Consider the following 11,154-nt stretch of genomic DNA (forward strand, 5'->3'; position numbering starts at 1 on the left):
TAGACTAAATCGTACATGGCCTCTTAAAGGCCTTTCTCGGGAGAGGACACCCTGCTCGGACAATTAGACAAACCTCGTCTTCCCCTTTAGCGCCTAAAGGTTCACGCTATGGGCTCTCCCGCTAACCAAAATGGCCCCGGGACATGCTAGCTGTCAACGTCCACCCTGAGGGATTTGCGTAAAGAAGCGGCGCCGCTTAACGTCGGGCAATTTGAGCTCTTCTAACTCCAAGGTTCCTTTTTTGTAAATGCCGCCAACGGTCATGTTTAAAGAAATAGAAAAACAAAAATGCTAACGGCTCATTTTAAAAGCAGTTGCAGTACCGATTTCTGGATGAGCAGAATCTTAGCACTTTTGTTGCCGTCTTTTTTTTTTTTTTTTATATCTAACTGGCATGCCATCAATGACATCACAGCAACATCAGCCATCTTTGGCGTCGCAATATTAATTCCCACAATCATCTGTACCTTTTAGGATTCTTTTCAAATTTCAAATAGCAACACCCCCTCCTTGCATGTGACAAGGGCCGCCCAGGAGAGAAGCCATGAGACAAGTCCTAATGTACTCCTGCTTGATAAGCCCAAGTCCTCCCCCCTTCCTCCCCTCTTTCCCACCTCCACCTCCTCTCTCGGGGTCTGAGGGGATTTTCTGATGCATCCGATGTGTCAGAAATAATTAGCTTTTGTCAGATTTATCATGGTGGCACCAACCCCTCTTCCCCGACCGACTCAGGCCTCAGATCATGTTCCGCCTTGTTTGTGCGTGACAGCATTATTATTCTTGTTCGACGACCAACGCTGGCCGGGGCTGTTTGTCGCTCGTCCCCGTCCCCCCCTCCGCCCCTTCCACCGCTTATCGAGCCGAGATGTTCGTCCATTTGGAGTTAAAAACATGTATCATGGCGTCCGAGCCAACTGCCAGGGCTGAAGTTGATTAATGGCAGAACCTCGCTGCGTTTTATTTTTTTTTTTCCTTCCCCTCTTGAGGAGCGACATGCGCAGCCCCTGCATATTAACGAGCGGCTGCGCTTTCTATTAACTAGATAAAAAAGCCTCTCCTCTGCTTTTGCTCCGGGGGGCTTAGGGATGAGAAATTCTCCATTATTTATCATGTGGCCTGTTTTTTTTTTTTTTTTTCTTCTTCCCAACCCCTCTCCTTTCCACTCCACCCTCCCCTTTTCATGTATTTCAACCTGGTGTCATCAGTAAACTCTTAAATGCCAAACATGTCTGAGGCATCGCAGCCCGTCGTCGGCCGACGCGGGGGCATCGTGTCAAATTAGCGTCTGGCGAAAAAACAACACGCTCGCATGCTGGATAATGCATGCCGACCGCATTTACCGGAAAATAAAAAATAAAATCTGTTTGTGTCACAGGCCGCCCGTGCACGTCAAGGAGGAACCTCCCAGCATGGACGACGAAGACGGTCCCATGTCGCTGGTGACGACGGCCAATCACAGTCCGGAGCTGGATGACGATCGGGAGCTGGAGGAAGGGAACTTTTCGGAAGACCTGGAGTGATTTTTATTTTCTACCGTTGAGTTGTTTTGCTTTTTCCCCCCCTCTCCAAGGCCAGACTTGGAAAAGAACCACTCCACTCCCTGTTTCCTCTCTTTCGCCCTCCCTCGCTCTTCCTCTCTCTCTCTTTCATTCTCACCACTGGGACTATTTATTGAGCATGCATCCGGACGCTCCAAAGGAACTCCTTCCTGAAGCCCTTTGGAATCGCTAACACTAACATGTCAGGCATGAGATGCCGGGAAAAGGACAAGAAAAAAAAAAAAATCCAAGATGGCGTGGCCACTAGACTACAAGGACTCATGGATGGATGGATGGATGGATGGATATAAGGAGGGAGGACACAAATGAGCAAATTCCGTCATATTCTGCCAAAAAGAATAAAAAAAAAAAGGACCATTTTGTTTGTGAATAAGCCGAGCCGCAGTAGTTGTTGATGTCTAGAGACGATTGCTGGTTCAACTCGAGTCTGTTGTGTCACCGCTTGTACGTCGCGACTATATCTCGTTTTTTTTCCCCCGATCCATTTCCACACTTCAACTGTAAATGCCATTTGCTCGATGGCAACAACTGCCAAAACTGAGAGTTGTTACATTCAGAAAAAAAAAAGGGATGAAATTTGGAAAAAGAAAAAAAAATTCCACTCACCGTCTTTCCTTTGACTTTCTGAAAGCTTTGTCGACCTGCAAGCAGTCACAGGCAACAGCTAGAAACCAAAGCCCACGCTAGCTAGCTTATTGACACAAAACGCCAAACTCAAGCTGCTCGGACCAAGAAGAAGCTTTTTTTCCTTCTGCAAAAACTACCTTCGACTAACCTCTGGGATTGTTTCCTTTCAAGGCCTCTCCATGGAGATATTCTAGCACGTCTGTTTCAAACCAATTTAATACAAAAAAAAAAAAAAAAAGCTGCAGGCCAGAGAGGAGCTAAATGTCAAAGTGGATCATAACCAAAACATTTGTGCAGAATCATGAGCCCATTGTGTTTCCCGTCCCAATTTCTTTTCTTTTTTTTTTTTAATTCAAGCTGGTGAATATATATATATATATATATATATATATATATATATATATATAAATATATATATATATATATATATATATATATATATATATAAACGTTCTAAATGGCACTGTTAACGTCACGACCGGAAACCACAGACGAACCAAACATGACAAAAAATATCTAGCAAAGCCAAATAGTATTCAAGTGGATGTGGCTTGGTTACGAGCAAACGCAAACTAATAATTAATGATAATGCTAACAATAGCCATGTCGGAAAGGTGAAAGGGAACCTATGTTTGCTATCGATCTTTTCTGTAGGATGGATTTGCTTACAATTTGTCCCGTTGAAAGTGTTATTGCTTTAATAAAAACGCTCATTGCTGTTGTCAGAAAACCAAAGTTACACAAAATTCTGCCTCCGCTGTTAAAAAACAAACGTAAAAGGTGTAAAACTGCACTGTAAAAAAAAAAACACGTCTATTTTTTACGCTAAAATAATAATTTGAGTTACGGCAACATTGCAAAAAATTTTTTTAGTTCACTCAACTTTTTATTATTTTCGTTTTTTTACAGTGTTGTTTTTGAACCAGTGAAAAAATATCGTGCCATTTTTCTAATCAAATTCTCATGAGATGCCATCAAACTGTAGTTTGCAATCTGCTAGCATTTCAATAGGGTGGGAAAAAAAAAAAAAAGTCAAAGATCCGGCACATCGGTACCGTGCCGGCCTGCCACGACCAAAGCGGATCCAAGCTGCAAACCAAGCTAGCGAGCATTTATTTAGCTTTCAGCACCAGTTCCACTTTGCGAGAGGCCTGTTAACTTAATCTAACCACACCAAATAAAAAAAAACAAAAAAACATGTTACGTCTTTCAAAAAGGGTTCTCCCACACTCCTTCCCCCAAAACAACACGAAAAAGGCTTTGGAAAAAAACAAAAAAAACCTTCTACCTCTGCTCATCACAACGTCAACGCATTTTCCCCACGTCGACCCCCCCCTCAAGATTTGCATCGTAATAGGTTGTCCTCAAACATTTGTAGAGTGCTGATGTATAGATTACCTTTAAGGGAATATTGTGTTTTAAACATGCATGTCAAAAAAAAAAAAAAAAAAAGAATCATTTGTCGGACAGAACAAGAGCTAAGAATGAGACTAGCGTGCGAATATGGCGGAGGGGTTGGCCTAGCGATACATAGAAACAATGCAGACGAATGCATTACCTCACACTTTGGGGAAGGCTCAGCCACAGAATGCATATTACCTGTAGATTTGCATGGGTTTTGTATAAATTCAAACAAACAAACAAAAAAAAAAGTCTAAAATAGTTGCTTGCACATAATACCAGAAAGACCTCCAGAAGTTGCTCCTCCACTAGATTTTAGGATTGTCTGGATTTTCTGGGGTTTGATTTTGTCTGTATTTTGATAACTGTGCATACTTATGTAAAGAAGAAGAAAAAAAACAATTAATCGGTGGACCCATACATTGACTTTTTTCTAAAGATTTCAATCCGTGTTTCTTTTACCGGAATTTGTACCGATTTCACTCTCACGGCTGGCTACGAGTAGCGAACCTGCGGTTTTTTTTTTCGTTTTTTTTTTTTCTGCATCTGCTTTGCGTAGCTGTAAGGCTTTAAACCTAACGTGTGTATTTATTGCTTATACCTCTGTGCATACTTTATGAAGCATTATGTCCGGCAGTTGAGTCATGTATCCTTTCTACTGCTATCCTTCTCTAATAATTGGGAGTATGATCCGCCTACTTATAAGGTCAATTGGGACTGTAGCGAACATGTTTATGTCATTGGTGAGAAGAAGAAAAAAAAAAGTTTTTTGTTTTTTTTTTCTTTCTTGACGAGATTCAGCTACTTTTTTGATACTTTTCATGACTGTGTACTGTGTCCATATAAAAAGGTTCTCTGACGTTAGAAGGTCATGGTGGAGAATTGTAACGTCATTATTTTCTGTATTTCATGGCATTTCACTGCTGAATAAAATAAAGGACCAAAAGTTGGAATTTAAAAAGCAACCTTGACTACCTCCACCATTATAATTGCTTCATTTATTGGTTTTTATTCTGTAAAGGGAGGAAAGGAAGGATAGTTAAGTGACCCAAAAAAAAGGTCAAATTGTAATATTGTGAGCATTTCTTTTTATGGAATATAGTTGAGAATATTTCAATGAGAATATGTTCAAAAATTCATAATTTAATCCCAAAATAATTCTTTGTTGGAATTCACTTTTTGTAATGTAAATCCTGAAAATCAAGTGATATTACGAAAAAAAAAATGGGTAAATTTTCAATTAAGAGTGACAAACAAAATAGCTGAGAATGAGAAGCGGTGCTAAAAAAAAAAAGTATATTTTAATAAGTTAAAATGTCCATTTGGGAATAAATCCAAAGAAGAAAAAAAAACATCTTGTAATTTCCTTCCATGGACTTGTCAGCTAAAATCAAATTGGCTGCTGGGATTGATGGCCGTTGAGAGGTCAAAGGCGCTAAACAGGAACGCGCCCGCCGCACCTTGTCGGTCACGGAACCCTCATTGCCATTCAAAGGGGAACCCACCATGACCAATAGGGTCGCCCATTAGCGGGCGTTCCAAAGGGTGCTCCGGAACATGGTAACCCCGCCACTCCCCACCCATGTGATCTCCCGAGAGACTTTGCAAAACAACACTATAGTTTTCCTTCCCCTACCCGTTATCTCCTCGCCAACGGCGTTCCGGGGCATTAGCGGCGCCTCCTGTCTCCTCGTGCTATTTATGCAGCGAGCGGCAAGTGTTTGTGAATTCAAGTGAGGGATGGCATACGGAGCGCAACAAGGGCCGCCGCCTGTGTACGACACAACATCAGAGGCATGAAAGCGCGCCAGCGGCTCCTGGCCCGCCTCTCAGAGAGCATGAAATAATAATGGCTTGTGGTTAGAGAGGTATCTGTGAGTCACACTGGCTGCTTTTCATAAAGTGGAGTTATTTACAGTGCGATGAATAAAAGAAAGGCTAGTTGGCGAGGCAGGCCTTTTCCACATGAACGGCACGCTTGGAGAAAGGAGCTTGTAATGTACTGTGGCAGTCGAGTATACTGCCAGACACAGAGCGGAATAAAGAATGCTCGATATTTCTTTTCATACTTGAGCTTTTCTTTAACTCGTTGTTGGAACTGGTTTGCACTCCTAAATGAATCCTCATTGAATCCATTTCATGTCTAATGAAGAGCGATTGTCAACACGAGAGTCGTCCCTTTGGCGAGACGCCTCTCGTTTTGCACTTTATTGATTAAAGAGTGACGACTTTTTTTTTGCTCACATCCCCAATTGTGACCCGACGATGCGTGGCGGTTCCCCCCCCCCACTTCCTCTCCAGGCTACCAAATTGCCAGCTAAATAGTCCAGCGGCAATGGCGACGCTAATTGAGATCATAATTATTATAATTGCGGTGCCTGAGAAGCGCGTCTTAAATAATTTTCAATGCTCTCAAGTTGATTTTGGAAACAGTGCAAAAAATAATTGCATAGCTCCGAGGCACTACCGCTCGGATTCACTGGGGGGAAGGAGACTTTTTGTGGCAGTTGACCCCCCCCCCCCACGACACCCCCGCCCCTCCGACAGTGACGCACGTTTTTGTCACATTAATTATTTCATTTTACACAAGTGATATAATTTTATATATTTCTAAGGACATATAAACATATTCATCAGCAGAAGAATGTTGAAACAGTAGAAGGCCGAGTATTGATCCCTGTGGGACTAGTAGCCAATTAGTACTTTACCTGAATGATTACTTAAGTCCAATACTTTGTCTCCACCTTCTTGTCTGAAGTAATGCAGGAACTAGAGGGAAAATAAATGTCCAACCACCATCTTTAATCCACGCTAATCAATGTAGCCTTCATCACCAATTCATAATGGAATTTCTTAATGGGATGATTTCAATTACCTGCTTCCAGCACAGACGCCGGGTCCTGCAATTAAATGAGCTCTTTGTCTCAACCCTCAATATGTTTGTTTTAAAGGAGCCAAGTGTTGGCAGAACTTCTTCAAGCAGAGCTTTGCTTTATTTAAACCCCGGGAGTTGATCCTGGCGGCGGTTTGGCGACGAAGAAAAGAGGAATGTAGCATTAGCGAGGAACGGTGGGTTAAATCACTTACTGAAGATTTTTAATGACGTTTCAGTGTTCCTCGTATAATTACTCTTCATCCGAGATGGGCCGTAATGCTGTTGGACAGTCGCGGTTCAGGCTCGCTAGCTCGCTTCATTAGCGTGTCATTCCTATTTCACATCAGAGGCTTTAATTGTAATGCTGAATATGCACAGCTCCCCGCACGAGTCTAATCAAAGTGGATCCACTTGTATTATTAATATCAGAAATCAGCCCGCTTGCTATTTTTTTGTAATAAATAAAAGAATACAGACGCATAAATCAGCTGTCATTTATTAGCGCCGCCGTGGCATATCCGCCAGACATGCAAGGAGAAGGCAGCCCACCTCCTCGTCTTCCTCCCCTCATCACTCATCAACATTTAAAAAGTAGCAAAGACAGAGAGGAGCAAAAAAGAAGAAAAGGCGCCGCATTAAATATACATGCTAATTCTGCCGCCGAGCAATACGATTACAAAGCAGGTGCGTGGTGCCAAAAAAGAAAGAAAACGGGAGAAAAGAAATAAAATACAAATATCTGTGACAGATTACAGAAAATACTTGGAATGCCATTGTGTGGTGTCAACTAACATTTGTTATTTGGTTTTTTCGACTGCGTTGAATCCAATTTGACCCCAGGTCATAAATATAGGTGTACCTAATGAAGTGTCCGTCGCACCCCAATGCAAAGTTGGTGCGTGACAGCCACATCAATGATTGATTAGACAATAATGGGCAGACAGACATTAATTAGCCATTAATGAGAGGCCTCACCTTCCGTGCTGACTTTTTAAGTGCGTCTCAACCCTCTCGCCACTTGGCCGCCGGCGTGAATAAATAATTGCTTCAAAATAGTCCCCAAACATTTACAAATAGGGTGGACGCAATGGTTTCGCACTTCACAAACTTGAGCTAAAATGGCGATTGTATGGTGATTGATACTTTTGACCGTGTTTACATCCAGGTCAGCTCAATTACCTGCTTCCAACATCACATCCTCAACCTACATATATAACCCCGGTTTGATCATACCGCCCCCCCCCCCCTCCCACATACGCACCCCCGTCCCCAATCTCCATCCTTTCCATTCCCAACTCTTTGATCTGTCATTTGCATTTCTGCGCCTGCAGGCTGGAAATTATGTGGATGAGATTTTTTTCTTTTTTTTTTAAATTTTCCTCTTCTCGTCCATCGCCTCCTTTCTTTCGTCTATCTTCTCCTTCGCCGTACACCTGGTACCTGGAGAACCCATTCTGGTTATCTTCTTTCAAGATCAGCAAAACATCTCAATTGAGTGAAACCTGCGCAAATAATAATCATAATATTTCTTAATTGTCATTATTATTATTGATTGATTACTGATTTGAAAAATCACCTCTAATGCACTCTAGGTATAAATGGGGGGAATAACAGTCGGCATAGATGGGTTTAATTTTGCCGATGATTTATTGTTTCTTTGAATCCAATTGGAAGCAACGTAGCCATCTATCATCAAAATGGATCACTGCAGCGTTTTTGTTCCACCAAAGAGGAACATTCACAGGCAGTGCTTTGCCAAGGGCCTTCATCCGCTAATGTCAGTAACGTGCTAACAAAATGCTTGTTAGCGTTAGCGCCGTTGCCTGGGAGCATTTGCTTTGATATGTTGTCAGGCCAATATGGCGGCGCTTCCTGATTACCTCGCTACGCCGCCGCCGCCGCCGCATGTTTATTGATTGCGAGAGATGCCGGAATGTCTTTTTGATGTGAAAGCGATGCTCTGTCAGGCAACGGCGACGCTTACGTTGCAATGCCGGCCTATTATTATTTTTGCTTTTCCCCTACTTTGAGCCTTATTGTCATGGCAGTGGATAAAGGAAAGGATGTTAGCGGAAACAAACGCCGGCAATTACCTTCCTGCCGGCAGTCTCGGGCCGCCGTTATGTTATGCTGACGTCTCCTCGTGTGCTTTACATGTTTGTGCTTTCATGTGGGCGCGGGCCTGTCACGTTTGGATCCCAAGTATTTAGACCAGGCGCTAATATAGCATGCTAGCAGAAGGCCCTGGGTAGATAAGAATGTTGATTGTTGATTGGACAAAAAAAAATAATCACCTCTTTCCCGCTATCTGGAATTCCTTTCTTGGAAGCAAAGAGAAAAAATCTCGTGTCAAATTTCATTATGAAGATCAAAACATTTCTGTTTACAACATCCAAGTGGTGTCAATTAAATATGATAAATTATTCAAACATTTATCTTCTCCCGCGACATGCCTTGGGAATTTTTAATCAAGGCAGCGCTATTTGCTTTAAATTAGCGGCGTCAAGCATGCGCCTTGTGTAAAATCCCTCGTATCATTAAAGATTTATCAATCGGAAATCTGTTTGGGTTGATTTGGCTGTTAATTGGCTAGGAGGGACGGCGCGGCTCAGCGTGACGCTGCAACAAGTTGCTTACGAACGGATGACATATTTTGGGATCTTTCTTTGGACCATACGCTCAATTTCTATCCGACGAGCTAACTCGAACGAGTCAGCTATTCTAATGGAATGCAAATCCAAGCCAGCTGGCGACTAAGCTCTTCCAAAAGGTCAAAGTGAGGTCAAAAAGCAGCCCCCCCCCCCGCCCTTCTTGCCCCTTCTTTTATTCTCTTTCTCCATTTGTTCCACATGTTCCTTCATTTTGTCCCGCTGTCATCACGTCACTCACCAGCAACTTTGCAAGTGATTTACATTCTATTAGCTTGAAGCTTTTTTTTTTTTTTTTTGACACCCGCGCACTCTGTGACATGCATTTTTTTTCAATTTTTTGTAATGCAAATTTGGCCGACTGTGTCAAAAACTGGCGAGGAGACTTTTGGAAGTGTGCCGTTGAAAGCTCGTTTTAAGGCACTTCAAAAATGTCTCCGTCTGTTTGCTTCAACACGCTGATGTCATCGCTTTTGGCCCGTCGAGATGTGAAACGGACGATTGTTAGCGAGAGGCTTTTTTTTTTTTTGTGCCGGGTGAAGTTTTTACAAGAGGCCAAAGTTGCTTTTCGTTTTGGGCATCCAGGTGTGGGCGCTCCCAAGAGAATGCCCTTGCCTTTTGAGGGTGATACCAATTAACGTATTCATGATATTTATATATTGAAATATATTTATAAGGCTGGAAACCCTGAGGATGGGAGGGGGGGGGGAGAAGTGTGCACGGCTTTACATTTTGCTAATGACATGCAAATGGTTTGTAATGTTTTCTTTAGTTACGAGAATTAATCACACGTCTGGATTTGATGAGGTCACATGTCGTAGGCCGAGAAACTATTTTGGAACTAAAGGGTTTTTGTGCTTAGACAATCAAAAAAGTTGCACTGGTTTGCACAAAAAAAAATTCTCCTGAGTTTTATATTGTAAATATGTTAATCAAGGCGCACTGTGCTGTGCATCTTTTCAATTGTTCACACCTCCGCAATCGCTCGGGCGTTTATCGAGAAACAAACAACAATATTAATTTAATAGTCAACACTTAGCGAGCGGGTCCCCTGGAGTTTTGAATTAAGTGTTGGAATTAGATTAGATAGATAGACGCTTCCTCCCCATGAGGCTGAGCGCACGGAGCGCACAGCGTTGTATCAAATTAAGGAATCAGAGGCTGCCGAGGCTCCCGTTGTTACAGATCTAATTATCACAAACACAATAAACAGCTTGATTGTTTTTAATCCCATCCACGGCAATATCACATCTTTTTCTATTTTTAACTCATTCACCGACCCCAGTCAATATCTGGCACTGAATGAGTATATTTATATATTTTGTCATATTTATCTGGCAACAAACTCATTCTTGATAATCAGCCTGTGATTCAAGTCACTCTGCGTGTCCAACTTTAATTAATTATTATCAGTATTGTGCCCGGGTCGAGAGCGAGGGTAAAATCCATCATTTAATGTGCACCTTCTCCAAATCTCACCCCTTCCCCTCGTCTCTCCAGCAACTCTGACATTTTGAGAATTCTTTGATTAACATAATTAGACAACTTTGATGAGAGATTTGCCAAAGCCTGCTTTTCTTGTTTCCGTGCGTGTCTTCCCCCGCCATCCGCTGGCTAATTCTGCGAGGATTACTCGTGACATTTCTAAGGGCGCATTTAACCACAAGATGCACAGCACATACGTATAATGCGATTGTTTTCCTATTATTTCCCTCACAAGTTTGGAGAAGGTCATTTGGTAATTGCAACTTGTAGAACGACTGGACCGATGATATAACAGCCACTAAAAATCAATCAATTCAAAGTGTGTTTGTTGGGCCTCTTAATTAAGGAGACGTTAATGTGCATTATGTATCGAATACTAGCAAAGGGTTGAGAGAGATAGCAGCAGCCAGATGCTGATAGACTCTGGCAGCCTGTTATTTCTCCGCCGAGAGCTCCAGCAGTGATTTTATTGATTTTTCCCAACTGCGCTGCTCTTATTGTTATCGCAGCGTGCTGAGCGCCGTTCATTGGACATGAGCGCCACCTGAGGCTGTGATCC

The 11,154-nt window shown here is 42.4% G+C and overlaps 1 protein-coding gene across 5 annotated transcripts in view; it reads left to right on the forward strand.

Annotated features, from left to right (window-relative positions):
• The window catches only part of foxp2 (forkhead box P2), a 65,964-nt gene extending 61,432 nt beyond the window's left edge, over positions 1 to 4,532 (forward strand). For all 5 annotated transcript variants that reach the window (XM_085902553.1, XM_085902551.1, XM_085902555.1 and 2 more), the window contains one exon: positions 1,376 to 4,532. In XM_085902553.1, coding sequence (XP_085758679.1) covers positions 1,376 to 1,520 — 145 coding nt within the window. In that variant the 3' untranslated portion in view covers positions 1,521 to 4,532. The remainder of the gene's footprint in view (positions 1 to 1,375) is intronic.
• Positions 4,533 to 11,154: the final 6,622 nt, after the last annotated feature.

Source organism: Syngnathus leptorhynchus, chromosome 21 (assembly GCF_054491065.1).
Source record: "Syngnathus leptorhynchus isolate UIUO chromosome 21, UIUO_Slep, whole genome shotgun sequence".
Taxonomy (NCBI): Eukaryota; Metazoa; Chordata; class Actinopteri; order Syngnathiformes; family Syngnathidae; genus Syngnathus; species Syngnathus leptorhynchus.